This window comes from Oryzias latipes, chromosome 22 (genome assembly GCF_002234675.1).
Source record: "Oryzias latipes chromosome 22, ASM223467v1".
NCBI lineage: Eukaryota > Metazoa > Chordata > Actinopteri > Beloniformes > Adrianichthyidae > Oryzias > Oryzias latipes.
Genome location: NC_019880.2, coordinates 18533684 through 18554988, shown reverse-complemented (window position 1 = coordinate 18554988; position 21305 = coordinate 18533684). Strand labels below are relative to the sequence as shown.

The 21305-nt window shown below is 39.9% G+C and overlaps 1 protein-coding gene across 1 annotated transcript in view; it reads left to right on the top strand.

The window, feature by feature from the left end:
• The first annotated feature begins 423 nt into the window (after window positions 1-423).
• LOC101156930 (serine palmitoyltransferase 2-like) overlaps window positions 424-21305 on the top strand; it is a 29536-nt gene continuing 8654 nt past the window's right edge. Inside the window, exons 1-9 of the mRNA XM_011490615.3 lie at window positions 424-817; window positions 3826-4014; window positions 8117-8271; window positions 14748-14896; window positions 17203-17327; window positions 18482-18575; window positions 19872-19977; window positions 20473-20692; window positions 20975-21101. Of these exons, the coding sequence (XP_011488917.2) occupies window positions 647-817; window positions 3826-4014; window positions 8117-8271; window positions 14748-14896; window positions 17203-17327; window positions 18482-18575; window positions 19872-19977; window positions 20473-20692; window positions 20975-21101 (1336 nt within the window). The 5' untranslated portion in view covers window positions 424-646. The remainder of the gene's footprint in view (window positions 818-3825; window positions 4015-8116; window positions 8272-14747; window positions 14897-17202; window positions 17328-18481; window positions 18576-19871; window positions 19978-20472; window positions 20693-20974; window positions 21102-21305) is intronic.

Sequence of the window (21305 nt, the reverse complement as noted above, 5' to 3'; positions counted from 1 at the left end):
AAAATCACAGAAAGAATTTCCATAGTTGTTGTTGTTTGAGAAAAGAAATTATTATATATATATATTTTTTTTCTTTTTTTCAGATTCACAAAAAGATTAAAGCGAAATTCCAAAATCACCATAATCAAATTATTTAAAAAAATTGTTTTTTTAAAGCAATACGCTTTCATACTTGTTTTTATTTTAAGTGAGAACATTTCTGGCTTTTTTCTTCGCAAATTTAAATTTGCTATTATAAATCTAAAATTTTTGCCTTAAATAAAAAATTGAAAAAAAAGCAACACAATCTTTGTGATTAATATGAAAATCCAAAATGACATTTTTTATGATAAAGTTGACAGTTTAAAAAATGTTTGTTTTAATTAGGTTATTTTGATTTGGCGTCATTCTAAACCACGCCCACATTTCAATGTTGTGACCCCGCCTCCTTGTCAGGCTACAAATAATGCTTTACGGGGCGTTGATTTCCGGTAGTACCGCTTAATTTTCATGTTTTAAAAAGCGGCAGTTTTGTGTTCGTGTGTGCACACGCGTTGTGTGTTTGTGATTGTCCGTTGCCGGTATAATTGTCACTGCTTTGCACCGCAGGCAAGCTAGTTTGCCTACATGCAAGTTACCGTCGCTGCTCCGCCACCGTTGCTCAGCGATGGCCGAGAGCCCCGCCACCAAAGAAGCCGACGGGGAAGAAGTGTGTCGGTCGCTGAAGAATGGACTGAAGCCGGAGCGCAACGGCTCTGCGAGGAGCCTTCACCGCAACCGCAAGCGACAGAATGATCGCCGTTGCCAAGCGGATGAGGAGGAGGAGGAGGAAGAGGAGGTGAGGCCCGGGATGGGACGGGGGAGGAGAGGCTGGTGTGGCCGGAGAAAAAGTGTGGGGACCCGGAAACAACCGGACGGTCGCCGCTGGCGCTCTCATGAACTCCCATGGTGCTTTTCAGGTGCATCTCGAAGATGAGTTGAGAGCTTTAAGTTCTTCAAACATTTTTTTTTTCAACAAAAAAGAAAATGGTACTTCCAGGAGTTTCAGTCTTTCCTTAACACTATTCATTAATAAAATCAAACGAACTAACTTAAATTAATAACCACGAGTGAGACACTGCTGCAGACTATTTAATTTATGATTTTAGTTAATCAATGGGACAGTGACTGGCCTTTGCATTGACGTTTGTAGAACCTATTTGTAGGATTGAATTAAACCATTAATTTGGTGTCATTGCCTGTGGTTGACTGAGTTCTTGTTCTATTTTTCTAACTATGTAAAGACTGTTTAGTGTGGTCGTTTTGTCTGGCAATTTGGACACTGCTCACAACTTTTATTTATTCAATTCTTTGGATCAGCGAAAAAATGATGCCACTGATTTCTTGAAGTTCTTCAGCTTTCGGCATATTTTTTTCTGGGGTCGCAAAAGCGCATCAGCTTTTTCACTGATTCACACTGGTGGTTTGGCAGAGATCTTGACGCTGGATGTCCTTCCTAACACAACCCTGTGTTTCGTCCGGGCTGGGGACCTGCACAGGGAGACTTGAGCTCTCTTGTGGTTTCATAGTGAGGCAGTAGCGCAAAGGGTCTTGCCCACACTGGATAAAAGTCATTGCAGTGCCTGGGAATTGAACTCTGTTTTCCCATGTGCCAGTCATGCTCCACAGTTTCCCAAAGTAAAAACCTAATAAATATGTGAACACTTCACAAAAACTATTTATGAATCCACTGTGTTCTGAATATAAACACTTGAGTGGTTTATAAAAATAAAAAAAGTATGGACCTTTTTTTCACATGAAAATGTGTTTAAAAGGGATGTATTGTGGTCTGTATTCGCCAGAAGTCTGCGAAAAACCAGTTTGCATCGATGCTCACAAGGTTGGCGATTATAGACCACAATGCATTGCGTTTTAACAATTTTTGCAAAAAAAAGTTTTATTTAAATGTATTTAAATGCTCATATCAATTAGATTTTCACTTCACAAAATCGATGATGTAGTAATATTTAATCCATTGTAGTATTTGCAGTTTAAAAAATATATATATTGAGCATAGTCTCCTAATTGCTTTTAAATTCCAGGGCGCTAGATAGTCCTGCACTATAGTTTTAGTATGTAGGAATAGGGTGCGAATTGGTACATAGACACTGAGTGACCCCTCACCCCTGGCCTTCCAAGCAGGAAGTGCCCATTGGCTCCAAGAATCTATGAACCCATAGACTTCTATTGAGAGTTTAAGGGCTATTTTTCAGTTATTGTATTTGTCAGGATACCCATCTTTACCTTGCCTCCTTTTGTCACATGTTCTTGCTGATTCTAATTTTGTCCTATTTTTTCTTTATTGCAAATTATTCAGTTTAGAAACTGACAACGTTGATAAGGCTCAACAGATTTCCTGTAGCCTGCTTCCAAGTGGGAGGGGTTAGGACTTCCAACATGCTTACTTCTGATTGGCGAGATTGGTTGCCATGGATACGTTGACTCAGACTGACTCGAATCAGTCACTGCTTACTGACATCGTCTGGCTCCAACATGGGGGCTTCTGTATCGCGAAAAATGGCGACTGATGCGACTTCATTTTCTTGGAGCCAGAAGTCTTCTTTCTCTTTCGGCTTTTCCCATCAGGGGTCGCCACAGCAAAACAACCTCTCCTTCAAGGATGACTCGCATGGTTATCTTGGCAATGTTTTACGCCGGATGCCCTTCCTGACGCAACCCTCTCAATTTATCCGGGCTTGGGACCGGCACAGAAGCAGGGAAGGGAATAGGGAGCAGCCCGGATTCGAACCCTGGTTACACGGATGGACGGCGCTGCAAACTAGCACGAGCTAGCCAGAAGTACACCATATTTAAAGGATGATGTCACACTCCCTCAGACCGGTTCTCCTATACAATCAATGATTGGCTCACTATACTGCATCTCAAAGTCATTGAAAGTTTCAAGCCCTATTTTTAAGCAGCATACTAGCTAAAGATGAATGAGACAGAGTTAAAGCAGCTGCTCACTCTAAGCTTTCTGAGATGCTAAATACTGTTTTCCAATGAGGCTAATGACATTTCCACACGTGGGCTGCACTCACTGCAACTGCCCCAATTAACAAGCCCCATCTGATGCAATTAGACGCTTCTGCACACCAATGTCACAAATGTGTTTGTGTTTTACTAATTTATCAAACCCTAAGAAGCACAATAATTCATCGGTTTGTTCAAAAGAAATCTCAGTTTAAAAAGCATCAACAAGTAAACTGATTAGAGAAAAATAAACAAATTAAGGAACTGATCAAATCAACCTCAACACTTCAAACCCTTCTATCTGGAGATGAGAGCATGAGGTGTTTTTTCAGCCTTGGGGAGAAGTTGAATGCCAACTGAGAGTCAGCTGACTAAGACTGCTTTTAGTCTGTAAAGTAGTCCAGAGAAAGTGGCGTGACTGGTCACATGTGCTGCTTTCTAGCCATTCTTTGCATAAAAGGTGCAGCAGTTCATGCTGTGTGTGTGAGACTCATCCTCCATTTATGCTGTCATCACCAAACTATTGCAAACAATGATGTGTTTTAAAAAAAAGGAATGAATAGTTTTAAAAAAAAAATCCAAACACAAAAATTATATTTGTTTGGTTAGTATGTATTTGATATTCTCTAATTAAGATTTAAATTTGATTCCCTATAGCATGATTAAATTCACTGTCCCATTTTTTTTTTTTATAAATAAAAAGACAAATGATCATTTTTCCACTCTTACAAGAAAGTGAAATAACATTTTAGTTAGGTTGTAATTAAAAGTGTGAGTAATATGCATTAAGGAGATAATTAGAAGTGTATATGTCATGTTTTTCTGTCTGCACAGACGACACCCCAGCATGACAGCTTGTACAGTCGTCCTTTCACAGAGTCTTTTGAGGAGACGCCCATGTTGGTGGCCGTCCTCACAAACGTCGGCTACGTTATCCTCATCATCTTTGGCTACCTTCGGGACTTGCTCCGCCACTGGAAGATTGAACAGCGTCACATTGCCAGAGAGAAGGAGGAACAGAAGGTACGGTGAAAAAAAACAACCTTTTTTTTTGTCATCAACTTTCAGTGAAAGTGCGGTTTTTATTTAAGTCCAAATAGTTATCAGGAAATTTACAACAGCAGGTGTTGGTTGGCTTTATTTTTAAATTAAGATTTATTTTTTGAAATGTGTAAATTCCCCAATCTGATTATCTTTGGATCTATTTTAAAAGCATTGCCAGTGGTCTTTTAATTATAATCAAGCCATTTCTAACTCCCCCTTAAAAAAAAACCTGTGTTGTTTTTCCAGTAGTGCAGCCGATAAGAATGGTATTTCAGACAAATCGTGCATTTTGTGGTTGAAGCACCAAAATTACCATAAAATTACTTTAGGATGCCCTCTTTCAGAAAAAACGCATTAGCCACAAGAAAAATCAACAGTGTCGGCCTCTTTTAAAGATAGTGGCCGTCTTATACACTATTTAGCCAGTCAGCAGTTGTGCAAGTTTTTTTGCAGACTCTGAATTCTCTTTTCGTATTAACAATTAAAGTGAATTCTGGATTTTGTTTCTTTTTTCAGTGTTGCTCATTTCTGTACGTTTTTGGTCTTCTTGTTGCCCCCGGCGCTCTCTTCCATTCAGCGCGTGTAATGAGTTTTGATGAGAGACTTGAAGAGAAAAAGAAGTAAGAAACCGTTAAAAAAGTGTTCTTGTCGTTCGCTTTAGAGAGCCCGGCCATCGCACCAGTCGTATCCACAATGGCGCGTTTAGTTCATACTACAGTTGTTTGGATTTGGCCGCAACTGTCTGTGAGAACTGCGACAAATTTCTGAGGGGCATAAATACTTTTCAAACAGCGCGGTCATCTCCAAGGTTTATTTAGAACATGAACGACATCCTGCTCATTGACTTGCTGCGTCTGCGAACGTGCTGAGGAAGAGGAGGGTGGTGTGTTCGTCCACTGAGCAGAAGCGGTGAACGCAGAGAGGGAAAAACAATCAAGTTGCATTCTGAAGTCTAGTGTAAAATATACCTTGGTCCGGTTGAATTCTCGATTCAGAAGAGAAGTTCCAGTCACATAGAATAAATGTTCTGTATACCTGCAATGGATTCTTTAAAACCAACTTTTGCTTCATCCTTTGGACAAAAACAAGCAGTAAGAAGTGAACTTTCTCTCTGAACTGATGCTTTATGTAACCCATCGTGACAATCAGCTTAAGCTACGTTCACACTGCAAGGCTTAATGCTCGATTTAGGTTTTTTGAAAAAATTAGATTTTTTTTGCAAGGCCGTTCACATTTCCAATTAAATGCGAACTTTTGTGATCTCCTGTATGACCGTGAAATGACCCAGAAGTGACCCGCATGCGCAGAAAAGTACTCAACAGTGAACGTCGTCACTCGTTGTTTGCAGAAGAAGCTAACGTTAACAATGGATGTCAACGACAGTGTTGTCAACAGCGGAGCTCTTTTTGCTTTATTACATTTATTTTCATGAAGGAGCCAGCACAATTACAATCTTCTCATTTTAAGAAGGCATTGGAGTCAGGATAGTCTGTACCCACTGTTGTGGAATGGGGATGTGTATGTGTTGAGGTGTGTGTGTTAGAGAGAGGAGAGAGCGTGTGCAGCGCAGGAGGGAGTGAGAGGGGGCAGCGGAAGTGTGTTGGGTGCGCGCATTCATGTTGTGTGTTACGGAGGAAGGAGAACGATAATAAAATAAAGCTTCCCCCAGAAGAACTGCTATTGACTCTTTTTTTTTAACCCACTTTGGAGAATTTTGAGGGTCCAAAGGGGTAAGTGAACTGCCTTTGCCCCTGGAAAAGGTCTCCCCCGCGCTTTATGACCACGGTCGGAAAGGAAAAAAAGTCATCGCGGGAAAGGTTCAACACCACGCTCGGCCATTTCGCTGGAAATTTTCTCAAAATGGCCCGGTTGCGATAAGAGCCCTTGAGTTTGGCCTGAATATAGCTGTCATTCCAAATGTTAATCCAATCGGTGACCTTGCTTACCTTCCACCGACTGGTCTCAGCAGCATCGTCCGCCATGGTTGATGTTTATGTTCTCGTTCCCGCCTACTTCAACGCAGAATTATGACGTTTGTAGTGTATCAATGACGTACGGGTCGGATTCATGTGGCCTGGTCGTTCAGACGGAGGTCGCATTTCAAAAGATCACATACGTATCGGATTCAAGACTACATACCAAGTGGCCTGGGTCACATTTGAAAAGATCAGATCTAGGGCTGCACGATATGAGGAAAACTCGCGATATGCGATATTGGTAATTAATATTGCGATAACGATATAAATTGCGGTATATAAACAAATAGAAAAAGAAAACAAAAACATTATTTCCATTTCACTGCAACAGTTTAAAAATTATACTCTAAATGACCCTTGTCGACGTAGGAGGCAAACATCAAACATAAAAGGGCTCATCTGATTGATCAAAAACGTAAACGGGTCCTTCCGATTGGTTAAATGCATAAAGGGATTTATTTCATTTGTTCAATATTTCAAGCTGCCATGAGTTTGTTTTAGCACATTTAAGGTAATCATTTATTGCGATTTTTGCCGTCTTTTGCGGTATTCATATTGCACAGCTTGATGTCGCGATAACGATAAATTTGCGGTATATTGTGCAGGCCTAATCAGATCTGTGTCGTTCAGACTGTCAGGAAAAGATCAGATACAGGTCGCATAGGGGAAAAAGAAACGGAATTCAGCCTGCAGTGTGAACGTCGATATTGCTTTTCTTTGCTGCTGCACTCAAGGTCTGTGCTGGCTGAGCTGCACCACGTAACAAATATTCCACTTTTGGTGAAAAAAGTGATCCAAACCGAAAAAATTTGAAGAATAAAGTACTAAAAACTAATGGAATATTTCTTTCTTTTGTAAGTGGATAAGGTTCCAGGTCGTGCGTTAATTTCTGATAATGCACACTTTGTCAGCCATTAACCCTTAAATACAAGATATGCCAAATTTGGTGCTGGTACCACAAAATGCACAATTAATTTTTAAAAACCGGTTCCACTACAAGACATAGTTTCTGCAGAGCAGTAATTGTTCATTAGAAATTTTTCTCTGATTTGTTGGCGGTATCATTGGCGTGTAGCAACCCCACTCCCTTTTCCCCTCCCCTCCCCGTTGCTGAGAACTCTCTGTTTACATGTTCTCTTGCTAGCTTACAGCCTCTCCCACCTAATGTTAGCTGTGCACCTAAAACGGCGAGCAATATTAGAGCTATCCAGCCGTACAGTTTGAGCCAGAAGCCCGCTCAGACGAGGAAAACGAAGACGTACATGGATCTGTTTGTCTGTAAAAGGATTCATCGGCATTGAATGGAGTGGAGCTGGGAGCCTGTGGCCCGCCCAGTTTATTTTCTCTGCAACAAATAAGCTCTTTTTCAAACACCACTTTTCTTTTGTCTGCTCCTGATTCAAAATTATGTATTGGCATTTTCTTCGAACTACATTATTGGTATCAACAGTTTCCATTGTGGTTTCATATCATATTAGCACATTTTCACTGGGATCTGCACTTCTTTTTACACTACAAGGTCATTTAAAAGTTTTATTCCAATACTTATTCCAAACTGGCTGGAATCTTATTGCGTTACAGTAAGTTTTTATGTAAAATGGCTGGATGTTTAGAGTAAGTAATTAGGTAAATACAACCATTTGTGTTCTTTATTTGTTTAAAGCTGAAAGATTTCAAACTTTATTAAAGTCAGGTTGGTCTCCATTCCAAACTCATGAGTTTGTTAATGGAGTATCAGCAGAAACTCATGAGATCCCCACCCAGCCGGAGCTTAAAACAAAGTATGTAGTGAGTGCAACTTTCATACCTAAGATTCTTTCGTTTTGTCCTCATAGCGCATGCAGAGAGGCTGCCTCTGGCCATGGTTTTCAGCTTTTTGTGAAATGTCTGATTACATTGTTACATAGATGAGAGGAAGTCATGAAATCACACCAGGGATGGTTGGATGTTTCCCTCGAAGAATGGGGTTTCCGTTTTAGGACTTTTTTTTTTTTTCTAAAGCTGATCCAAAATTCTTCCTTTTTGTTAAAAGTGTCAAAAGTGATAACTAGGAATCAAGTCCCTTCCTGTTTGTGTGAGGTAACTCTCTTACCATTCCCACACAGGACTTTGTGCCGCTTTATCGGGACTTTCAGAACTTTTACACCAGGAACCTCTACATGCGCATCAGAGACAACTGGAACCGACCCATATGCAGCGTTCCTGGAGCCAAGATGGACCTGATGGACAGAACCTCCCATGACTACAACTGGACTTTTGAGTGAGAAAGACTGCTCTGTTATTCAAACCTTTAGCTCTTCAGCACTTAACCTACTTTAGGACATTCTGACTGTAGTCACAATAACTTAAAGGGCCTATATCATGCTTTTCTTAAGTCTTTTGTTAAATCTTTCAGAGTAAATTTGATAATATGTCACCTTTGGCAGACTAAAGAAGGATTTTGTTCATAAAATATAGGTTATTTTTATTGCTCATTTCCTACCTGGAAGGAAGACGACTTGACCTCTCTGTGGGTGCCGCCCATTTCATGACGTCAGCCTAGAGCCGTCCTTGGCAGCGTCTCACCCACGAAAACAAACAACATTCAAGCTTTGCAAAGCTGGATGTGCATATTGTGCATATAAAAGGAAAGCGTTTTTGCAGATCAACGCTAGTGCCTCAGAGAGAGTGCGTGTTTGCGTTAGCCTGCTGGCGGCGAAGACTCTTCTTGGAAGGGCCTTTTCTCACTTACATATATTAATGTGAGAACCCGCTCGTTTTCAGGGGTTGGGAGGGGCTGGTGCTCAGAGAACAGATTTTTAGAGGAATACTCAGATATCAGTGAATGGATCCAAGTGTTTTTTTGAGGAATTAACATAAAACGCTCCAACAGTTGATTTTTCATGATGTAGGCTAGGGCTGCACGATATGAGGAAAACTCGTGATATGGGATATTAGAGATTAACATTGCGATAACGATATAATGTGCGGTATATAAACAAATAGAAAAATAACCACAAAAAAAATCATTACCATTTCATTGCATCAGTTTAAAATTTATACTCCAAAGGACCCTCATCGACATAGGTGACAAACATTTAACATAATAGGCCTCCATCTGATTGGTAAACAACGGGAAGGCCTCCATCTGATTGGTAAACAATGGGAAGGCGTCCATCTGATTGGTCAAATGCATAAAGGGATTTATTTGATTTGTTAAATACTTCAAGCTGGCATAAAATTGTTTTAACACATTTTGGTTTTATGATTTATTGCGATATTCGCCGTCATTTGCGATATGCATATTGCAGAGCTGGATATTGTGATAACGATAAATTTGCGGTATATTGTGCAGGCCTAATGTAGGCCCTTTAATCAACCTTGAATTTTCAAATGGATGGTCAGTTTATCCTTCCCTCTTCTTAACCATTTTGGGGTCACAGGCGTAGCCTGACCCAGCTACTGTTGGGCGATGGCAGGGTACACTCTGGACAAGTCACCAGCCTGTTGTGGGGTGGAGTAGTTCATCAAATAAAAATGGTTGTATCCCTTGTGCAATCTTGAGGACTCCAGATGACCCCACCCTTAGATTGACGTGTTCTCCTTACCATGATAAAGGTGGAAATATTTCATGTAATCCATGGACACCAGTGAAGATCACAAATCATTGAAGAAAAAAGGTTCAGCGCGCTGTCTAGTGCACGTCTCAAACTCAAGGCCCGCGGGACAAATGTGGCCCTCCATTTCATTTCATGTGGCCCTCGAGAGTATAAAATTTTTTAATTTCTTAAAATAAAAAATAAAAATTGGTGTGTATTTATTCATATCTAGGGGGAATTGGACTTGAAATATTGGATTGGGCAACTATACATTAGGACTTAAACACTGTCCATATAACCTAACCTGACAGAATCAAATGTAAAAGGATTTATGCTAAAGTAACAAGCAAACATATGTTTTCTATCCAACTGTAATTGTCACTTTAAAAAGTTATAGTCAAAAAATAATGAGTTATTCAACTTTAAGGAGTAGATACATTCATTTTTCATTACTAGTGTATACGTTATATCTGGCCCTTTGAGGACAGCCACTATGCTGATGTGGCCCTCACTGAAAATGAGTTTGATACCCCTGGTCTAGATGACCCCACAAGACAGTGCAATGAACAAGCCGATACCTGTCTTGTGGGGTCCAGATGACCCCACTCCCATGGATAGCACAAGTGTTAAAAGGACAAAAACTGCATTTTCATTAGTTTTTTTAATGCAAGAAATTTCTAACCTTATTGATGTTTTTTTTTAATCACTGACTATGCCAACAGGCCTATTGTATATTGTACATCTGCATTACAATGGAAAAATTCAATACACGTTAAACTAAACAGAATGTCTCGATCAAAAACTGTTTATATTATATAATCCATTAAAAAATGGATCCTCTTGTAAGTAGTCCAAACCTGCATCACTGCACGCCTTAAAATTAATAAGATGGTGCATTAACTATAAAAGCACCTCAACAGCAAATTAAAATGTTTTCTCCTGAGTAGAGTTACCATTTAGCATCAGTTAAACATAAACACTGCAGTTAAAGGAAGTAATGTTCGCCTCATTGTATTGATGCTCAGACACAGTGAGAGCAGCTCTGTGGACCCTTCCAGCTGAACGGTAGTCTGGGCCTTTCTTGTTCTTTTAATGTTCTCACATCTATTGATTGGCCTTCTACACTAAAACCGCTGCAGTATTCTCATATCAAATTTGGCAGTACAGCGGATCAGCTTCTTGCTTTCTTTGGCTGGGACTCTAGGCTCTGATTGCTCTCTGTTATATTAGGAAACTCCAAAAGGGTGTTTGTATCCTCAGGGATGCTGCGCTCTAATAGGTTCCATGAGCCGTAAAAAAAACATGGAGACAGCCTGCAGGTGTTGCTTAGTGACTTTAAAGCCGTGGTAGGACACTGACACCAGGAGCAAACCAACAACACAAAGGGCAAGCTCAGTTTTTGTTTTTCATATTCAAAAAAGAAAACAGTCGAGCTGCATTTCCTCTGAACACGAGTCGCGCGTCAGTGGCGTCCAGTTTTAATGTTAAGTTGATGTATAGATGCGATCAGAGGTCCTGCGGGGCGTTTTGGTCAACGTAGCGAGTCCAGAGTTACAAAATAGGAACTTTGGCACAGAAAACGTATCACATCAACCAATCAGGGACTCTGCTTTGGACCGTGACGTGTGATCAGCAAGTGGATTCCAGAACCAACATGGAGGAGAATTGTTCTCCTGAACCTTATGACATTAGTCTTATTTGGATCAAGACAATAATGAAGAGATTGTCTCATTTTTACTTTTCCCTCCTCTGATTAATGCGGGACAGCGAGTCATCAAACCGGGTCACAAAGACATGGAAGTACCGCTGAAAGCCACCGTCATTTGTGGTGATCCTCTAGAGCCGTACCGGGAGAGTTTCTGAATGATCTCATGAATCCAAATCGAGAGACGTGATTACTGATGCTTTTGTAGAGCTCTTCAAAATAAAGAGACTTGATCTCTGTACATCAGGGGTTCTCAAAGTGCGGCCCGGGGGCCAATGGCGGCCCACAGGAAGATTTTTTTATGGCCCTCAATAAAACAGAGCCAGAGCAGCTTCCTTTGAGGAAAAACGTGTTGGCGAGAAGAAAAGGTGCTTTCAAGCTAAGTGGACAAATGCTTACTTTGTCGTTCTTCAAGGGCTGGATAAAGTCATGTGCTTGATATGCAAGCAGGTAAATGCAATGCTCAAAGAATTCAATATACATCGTCACTATGTTACAAATCATAAAAACTATGACAAATTTACCGGCGAGGAGCGTAAAAATAAGCTCCAACAACTACAACGAGGCTATGCTGCACACCAGATGTTTACAAAAATGGCTAAATCCAGTGAAGCTGTGACTGAAGCTAGCTACGTTGTGGATTTGGAAATGGCCTGGCGTAGCAAGCCCTTCAGTGACGGAGAGTTTGGAAAAGAATGTATGCTGAAAGTAGCTGACATTGTCTGTCTACAACAAAAGAAAGTCTGTCAAATGATACAATTACTAGATGAGTAGAAGATCTGGGCAGCAACCTCCGACAAAAACTGGAAAAACATCTGGATGGTTATTTGTACAAATGACAATATGTCAATAAAGTTATTAAAAACAACTTTTTCTGTTTGTCCATTTTTTTTCACCAAAATTGGCCCCCAGTCTAATATGGAGTTCCTAATTTGGCCCTCCGCTACAAAAACTTGGAGAACCCCTGCTCTACATCATCTGTGTCTTCCATGTAAACGAGATAATAAAGACAATGTTTCCATGTCCCTATCAGGCTAAACACTTGAAATGGTAGCTCCTCCCACACACGTCTGGAACATCACGTTTATGATCACATTGTTGGACAAACGTCGAGCAGGGAATTCGACGCACATTGAAAAAAAAGTGGCAGACGTGAATTTAACACTCAAATCGCGTTGGGTGTGACCGGAAGTGATATTACATCTTTTTTCACCGACCAGTGCAGTTTTTCTAGCTGCTCCTGTAATTTAAGAGGTTCAAAAGATGGAGTTTACACTACGCGAATTCTGATTCCTCAAATCCTACACTTGAAATGGAAAATATCTCATCGATTTGGGTAAAAAAAAAAAAAAGACTAAATAGTTTAAAAGTTGGGATGCCACAGAGATCCAAATGACTTTCCTTTCCTGTTCCGATGAACTTGCAGTCTTTAAAATAAATGTTTAGGGTTCTCATGATCCTTTGTTGATAACATTGGTGACAGCATTAAGAAAAACTGTGTAATGACAAAGAGCATCTGGGATTCAACATCTGAACTGCTCCCAGATTAAGATCTAAACGGTTTAACAGGCCCCAAACAAAAAAACGGTTCTCTGTAGGTGGTCCTGACTTGATCATTTCAGCTTTTTTATTTAAATTGTATCTAAGAATTTAGGTGACAGATGAGATGATGAGGAACTTTCTGGGAATTCCTGTGGGTCTGTGTTTACATCCACGCTGCAGTTACTGTCAACTCTTCCGTCTGCTCAGTTGAAAGTGCAGTAAACATTTGACTCTCTGCAACATTCCTGCAAATGGGAGTGCTTCATATTGAATGCAGAGGGGGCTTTGTGCTGCTGGGCTCCATGCACCACGCCTTTCAGGAGTTTCACTCTTGGATTCAGAGGCTGTTCTTCTAAACTGCTCCTCACTGGATGTTTTCTTTCTGTAAAGACTAAAAACTCCACTGTTCTGATGAGCAGGTCGGATGCTGCGGATTCCACCACATCAGTTACATCAGCTCCATTTATTCATTCTTTGTTTTTCTGATTTAAATGGTAGTTTAGGCTTTTCTTGAGTGATTGCTTACCCACTCAGATCATCTTTTGATCTATTTTCAAAGAGGTCTTTTAATTATGATTTTGCCATTTTTAGTCAAAATCAAAAAAACTGTCGTTTTTCATGGACATAGTTTCTGCAGAGCAGCACTAGTTCACTAGAAATTCAGCTCAGAATTGTGGGCAGTATGGTTGGCACAGAGTAATTCTTCCCCCGTTGCTGAATGTTCAGAGCAGGTAGCTTGCGACCCGCTCGGCGGATTTCCTACGTCACAAATTGACTGTTTTTCCAGCAGCATTTTTTCGTCTGCCCCTGATTCACAACAGCTTGAATAAAGAATTAATCAGATATGACATTTTAAGCTTAATTTTCTTTGTATATGTCCTCCATCATCAGAAAAATGCCAAAAAAAAACGAGTTAGAATCCCCATTTTCATCAGAATGGGTCCTTAACTTTTTCAAGTATCGATTCAAATTGCTTAAATTGGAGGAAAAGGGGAAGAATTCGGATTTGGCCTTAACCTACCTTTCTCAGTTTGGTGTTGACAACAGATTTGGTCACACGTACAGTTTCTCCTAAAAATACTGGGAGTGGCTAAAACAGCAAAAGAGATGTTAAGTGCAGATCATCACCATGCCTGCATGGAAGGGCGTTCCTTTAATTTTGTTCCAACAAAGCTGACTAATAACAGCGGTGAAATTCCCGCATGTCTTTACACTGTCTCTGAATGCTGAAGCTCACCTTGGTGTCTTTGGTACGTAAGCATCAGTAGTCTGATTAAAAACTATCAAACTAAGGTGGTGAACAGGGAAAAATGACAAAAAACAATAAGGATTTACTGTTCAAATTAAAGAAGAAAAAAATAATCATGTATAAGTCGCACTTTTGGGAGAACTTTAACAAAAGGCTGGAACAAGAACGGACAATTCAACTTGAAAGTCCAATCATAAAAAATCAGTAATTAGCTCAACGTGTAAACGATTATTAGGAAGAACATGCTGACAAGTCCACTAAACTTTGTATCACTTTAAATCGCAAAAACCGCTGAATTTTTTATTGTCTCTGTCGCTTCTGAACAATTCTGCCAAGCCCGGAGTGAGACTGAGTGGTGCTTCTTCTTCTTTTGCATTGCTGTTAGGAGCAAAAACTGATACACACACCTGCAGTGGCCCCCACCCTGATATTTACTTTTTAAAAACTCACACGAAGTCACACCTGAGTATAGTTGACACCTCGGCCAAACTATGCAAAATACACCTGCGACTTATACTTTGAAAAATACGGTAACCCAACTAAACCGTGCACCTCGGGTTCCAAGTTTATTTTTGAAAATTTATCAGTCAACACTAATAATGATCCCATCACCTTGCTGTCAGTCATCATGTCTTTTATACCGCCTCCTCTATGTCTCTCAGGTACAACGGTCGCACAATGAAGGATGTGATTAACTTGGGCTCCTATAATTACTTGGGCTTCGCTGAGAATACTGGACCGTGTGCTGACTCTGCAGCCCAGGTCGTCCGGACATACGGCATCGGAGTCGCCAGCACCAGGCAGGAAATTGGTATAAGGCGCACAAACACACACTCGCATCGTCTGTGTGCAGACACTGTGGAATTTAAACAACTCTAAATGGGAATTCTGCTAAAACAAACCACAAGTGTGTTGTAAAAGGCCACACTTCTAGTTTTAATTACAGCTGCCCCAGTAGCTCTGCCAGTAAAATCATTAAGTACTTCTTTTGGTAAAGTATTATTGAGCTTAATGTGTAACAGTGATTATTGTGTTCTAAGGATAATCAAAGATTATTACATATCAGTTACCTAAAGTGTGAATCATTAATGCTTACTGAAAAGATGTACAAATTCTTTCAGAGGATAATCCACAAACACTCGATTTTGTTACTTGGAAAAAATCAGCACTTTATCAGATCAGAAACAGATTATGAAAGCTATAAAATTAAATAACTCAGTAGGGGTGGGATTATATCAATTTGCTTCTTTCCACTACTTTTCCAGCAATAAATCAAGCTCTACTTGACCCTATTTAAAAATGGCTATATTGAATGAATCAAATCTGACTTAAGTGTCTTTGTTTCCGTTTGTTTTTCTTTATTTAATGAATCCATTTCAGTATTTCTGTAATGAGTTTCATAAATCCCTGATTTTTAAAAAAATGTTTTACGTATTTATTTATTTTTTCTTATACCGTCACAGTTAATGCTTAAAATAAACCCAATCAATCCATCAATCATTTAAAAATGATCAAATCCTTTTAAAAATGTGCATTTATCCTGAAAAAATGCACATGTGACTTTGTTTTAATAAGTTTCTGCAGAGCAGCAGGAGTTCATCAGAAACTCTCCTGAGTTGTGGGCAGGACTGTGTGCACGGAAGTAAGCCTCCGCTGATATCCCATCATCTATCTGTTTACACTCTCTCCTGCTAGCTTTCAGCCCCTTAAACCCCGCGCTAACATTAGTGGTGCATCAAAAATATTGAGCAATGTTGGAGGAATCCATTGAGGAAAACAAAGACATGCATGGCTCTAATTACCTGCAAGCGGATGCATCAGAACGGAGCGGAGTGGGGAGACTTTGGCCCGCCCATTGCTGTTCCCGCGTCTTTTTCCAACAGCTTTTTCAAAGCTACTTCTGATTCTCCACAATTTGAATAAAGAAATACTCAGAAATGCTTTAAGAACATGTTAAAAACACCAAACGGACAACTTTCATCAGAGTGGGTCTTAAAGGTCTACAGGCTCCCTCTAGTGAGATGTGGAAATAAATATGGTTTACGCAACTGCAAGCAGCTTTATCTGCATGAAATAAAAGACCTGAATTCTAATGCTTAAAACACATTTAGATTCAACAAGTTGTTTTTTCTAACAAAAATAATTTGTGATGGAGTTCTTTCACTTTAAATCAGACACCGTAGACTGTTTTTAAAGGGAGTAACTAGTTATTACAATATCATAGTCACAAATGCATGCAGTTTGAACAAAAAGTAATAATAATTTGAAATTAGAACATTGAGAATTGAGTTTTACTTAAAAATTGGAACTAGAGAATTGCAGAATAATTTTTTTTTGCTTTAAGATTAAAATATTAATGGACAGCATTTAAACATGATATTCATAATTATAACACATTTTTGCTAAATAAATAAAAATGGCACAGTAGAATCTTAAATTTCATTTTATGAACTGCGAAAGTTTTCTAATGGCCCAAATTGTAAATCCCTATGGAAACAGTGTTTATGTTGTATTTTTTTTCTGTTTGCTGTATTATTTTGGGATTTAATAAAAATAAAAGACTTGGTTATTCAATGAGAGTTAAGAAAGTGTACAGGCCTTTAGGTTTACTGTGGAAAAAAACCTTTGAGGTTTTAATAATTTTTAGTGACGTAAATTATAATACTAGAAATAAGTAATTGAATTAAATAACCCTAAGGTGTTTTAATCCAAGCCCCCAAAACTCTCGCAGAAATCGGCTGCTGTTTGGTTTAGCTTTAATTTAATTTTGTTTTAAAAGAAAATTACTTCTTAAAAAATGTTTTAAACAAAAAAATAAACTAAAGAAAAATGAAATGCATTTTTTCGAAATTGCTTTTTTTTTTAGGTTAAGATATCCCCTATTTGCTGTTGATTGAACCATGAAGGGGCGTGGTCTGAATGAAAAGGTTACTTTACCATTAATCTGTGCCTGAGTTGAGGCTCAGCTATCAATAAACGTTTTGTACGATTTAAAAATAAGAACTTGAACAGAAATATTTTTAACTTTAAAACCTTTTATGAACTCCTCTAATATTTCATGGAATCCATGTTATACTTTGAAAGTCTTGGTTATTGAGATGCACTCTATGATTTTAGGAAACCTGGACAAGCATGAGGAGATGGAGAAACAGGTGGCCAAGTTTCTGGGGGTGGAGTCGGCCATGGCGTTCGGAATGGGCTTTGCCACCAACTCCATGAACATACCAGCACTGGTTGGAAAGGTCCGGAATCTTCCATCAAGTGTTTTCCTTTACGTTGTAGAGAGATACATATTGTCTTCCTTAAAATGTTAAGTCAAAGTACAGTCGTGATCTGATTTAGGCGTGGCGCGGCGAGCGTGTCAACCAATCAGGGATTGAACTTTGGGCAGATAACGTTGTCAGTGACTCGATCAAAGGGAAGAAAAGTAAATCCAAATTAGCTGCTCGATGCAAGGATTTTCATCTTGAACATCCATCCAGTTTCTTAACCCGCAGGGGATGCGGGGTTGCCGGAGGCTGTCCCGGCTACTGTTGGGCAAAGGTGGGATGCGTCCTGGACAGGTCGCCAGCAATCGAGCCCGCTATGGCGCCACCCATGATCCGGGCAGACTCTGGGCGGCGACATTTGCCAGCTTCAGCTCCATGGACTCTTTGACAAGCTGGGGACCTGTCCCGCTTTCAGCCAACAGTAACCTGGACAGCCTCTGGCAACTCAGCAAAGTGAGCGAGCGAGCAGAAGAAGAGGATCAAGCACCCCTATACTGGCCCGGCAGACGGAGAGCAGTGCCGTCATATCGGCTGCGATGGCTCCAGCTCCATGAGCTTTCCGACGCACATAAACCCAAGCTACTTGCTCAACATCATCCATGATTTCTATGATGTCCAGAAAAACAGTGGCGGTTGCTCCGTGGCCGGGCCGTCAAAGCGTCTAGCAGTTAATTTGACGCGCAAATCGTATCCGGTGTGGATGTAGTATTAGATAAAACAAAGAATGGAGTAGACCTTTTTGTTTTTCATCTAGATAACATAAAAGCAGGTAGTTAGAAAAACACAGCAGAGCCCGCTGTTATCAGGACTCTGCAGCCTCACCAAACCCACAGATGGAAAAAGTCATATCAGCAGGAAGCAGCTTCCACAAGTTTGGGGATAGAAAACAAAGAGCTGCAATAAGTCTGCAATGATAACAATATTTCTGTATGTTTTGGGTTCAGCTGTTGAAAGCAAAAGGTTTTTTTTGAATTTTGTTTCTGAAATGTGACACAATTTCAACCATAAAGTCAGGAGACGAGTAATTCTCCAAAACTACATTTTTAGCATGTAATCTGTGGATGGAGATGGATTAAAAAAAAGAAACAATCATCCTGTCGGTCACTTCCATGGTCCGTTCTTTGCAGGGATGTCTCATTCTGAGTGATGAACTGAACCATACTTCCCTGGTCCTGGGAGCCCGACTCTCTGGGGCCACCATCAGAGTCTTTAAGCACAACAGTGAGTCACAAAAATGTCTCTCCTACTATTACTTCTGAGTTCTTTTGTTTTTTTGTTGTTGTTTTTTTTAAACGAATGCTGCTTTTAAATCATGCATCTGTTCAAATCCAAATATATTTCATATTGTTTTTTTCATATTTTTCTATGGATGTATGCACAATTTTGGCACGATTTTGACAAAAACAATCTGCTTTTGTTAGAGCAGTGTTTTCTTACCTACCATAATTTCCAGGTTATAAGCCGCTACTTTTGTCACACGCTTTCAACCCTGCGGCTTATTGAAGGATTCATCTTCCAGTAGGATCCGCTGTCAGAACTGCATAAAAAATCGATACTTAAAGACATGAGTCAGTGCCATTATTTTTGTACTACATCTCCCATGATGCATTGGGTTAATGTGACCACATCTTTTACTGCGCTGCTGTCATAAGGCACAACAAACGCAAAGATGGAACAACCCTCACCCCTATATAGTGCACTATATTGTGCCTTCGCCATTTTGTAGTGCTGTTTGAATCTACAATTACAAAATCAAGTGCCCTGGAAATTTATCAGAAGTCTCTGCGAAAAACCAGTGTGCATCGATGCTCACAAGATCTGCGAATATAGACCACAATGCATTGCGTCGGAACATCAGAAAAATGTATTTAAATTTTTTTTTTTTTTTTGACAAACCATCAACGTTTTTATCTTCAGAAGACAGTCGACTCATAAAGAATTGTTGCAAAACGCTAATTTTAATTGGATTTTAACTTCGTGAAATCGAACAGTCTCTGTTCTTAAAGTTGTTCTTCATGTAACAGTTTAGTTGTCCTTCAAGGTTTGTGTTGATCAAAGGAGTCATAAATGATTCCAAAGATTCCAGTTTGAGTCGTCTTTCTAACTCCAACAGCTGTTTTTCTAATAATGTCTGAATGAAGAACAAATTCAATTTCAGACTTCAAGCAACTTAGGAAAATTAGAATTTAGGTTTAAATAAAAGTAATAACAAAATGAAAGAACCAGCATTAAGGTCAATTGTCCAACAGACATTTTTAACTAAAATGAAACAATTTAATGACCCAAAAATACATCAAACATTTTTGTTAAAGGAGCATTTTTGATTTAGACAAAAGAAAAACGGATAAAACTTTAGTGTGTTCACTTTTTCTGTGTAGTTACAAAACTTCTAAAGATGAAACTATTTTGTGATTATGTATTCATTCAGTTGCTCTAGCACAAACAAAAACAACATACATTTTGCCTTTATTATCTGCTCCACCCCTGACTTTTCCATGTGATGGTTCCTGCCCTCAGATATGCAGTGCCTTGAAAAGTTGCTGAGTGAAGCCATCATCTATGGTCAGCCCCGAACCCACAGGCCGTGGAAGAAGATCCTGATCGTGGTGGAGGGCATCTACAGGTGTTGTTTCAACATTTGCCCTTAGATTTTTGCTGTTTAGGTCTGCCTGCTTTAAAATCGTTCAACAATCTTGTTTCACAGCTAAAATAGTTGTGAAATATTTGATAAACTTCCTATGAGGTTTAGCTGAGTATTCAAATATGACACAAGTAACTCTTATTTTATTTGAATCAGTTTAGGATTGAAGGAATGAATGACCTGCAAAAGTCGCATAACTGAAAATGAGGACTCTTAATATCTGAAGAATTTTTACGCGTGTATTGAGTTTCCTGGTTTCAGGTTGAACAGAACTTTGTTCAATAAAGTTCATAGTGTCTGTATATGTTAACTGACTTCTTATGTTCTTCTATTATCAGACACGGTTGTGCTTTTTCACATACCTGGGGGCTCGTCCGGGATCCCGGACGAGCCCCCAGGTATGTAAAAAAGCACAACCGTGTCTGATAATAGAAGAACCTAAGTAGTCAGAACTTTGTTGTGTTCTTCTGTCTGCAGCATGGAGGGCAGTATAGTGCGCCTGCCCGAGGTCATCACTCTGAAGAAGCGGTACAAAGCCTACCTTTACCTGGACGAGGCCCACAGCATCGGCGCCCTGGGTCACAGGGGCAGAGGCGTGGTGGATTACTTTGACCTTGACCCCCGTGATGTGGATGTGTTGATGGGCACCTTCACCAAGAGCTTTGGGGCTGCTGGGGGTTACATCGCTGGGAAAAGGGTACAAAAAAAAAAAAAAAGTGGATGGGTTTACAGATCATTTATGTGCAGATTTTCCCAGCAGAGTGAGATGTGTTGCTCATATTTTTCCGAAAAGCTCCCGTGCGGAGTCTCAAAAGCAGAATTTAATCAAAAGTAGGCCGGTCTGCTCTGTGTTCTCAGGGTATCCGCTTTGATTGACAATTCGTCAGAATCTGTCACAGCAGTGCTTCTTTTTTTTCCTGTTTTCTGTTATTAAATCTGTTTTTTATTTCATTTAGTCACATCTCCGTTGTGTCTGCAGGAGCTCATCGAGTACCTGCGGTCCCACTCCCACAGCGCCGTTTACGCTGCCTCCATGTCTCCTCCTGTGGTGGAGCAAATCATCACTTCTATGAAGTGCATTATGGGAGATGATGGAACATCCATAGGCAAGTTCAGATTGAGCATTCTTCCAAATCTTTGTTGAAACATTTGAGGAATTTTTTGGTTCTATGTCTTGTCTGCTTTCCCAGAACACACTTTTTAAGAACCGGCATTGATGCCGACTGTTTTAGCAAACCCAGAGTGATGGAGCCCCCAGAGTGGCCCTATTTTTAAATACGCAAGTCCTTGTGGTTTTCTGGTCTTGGTAT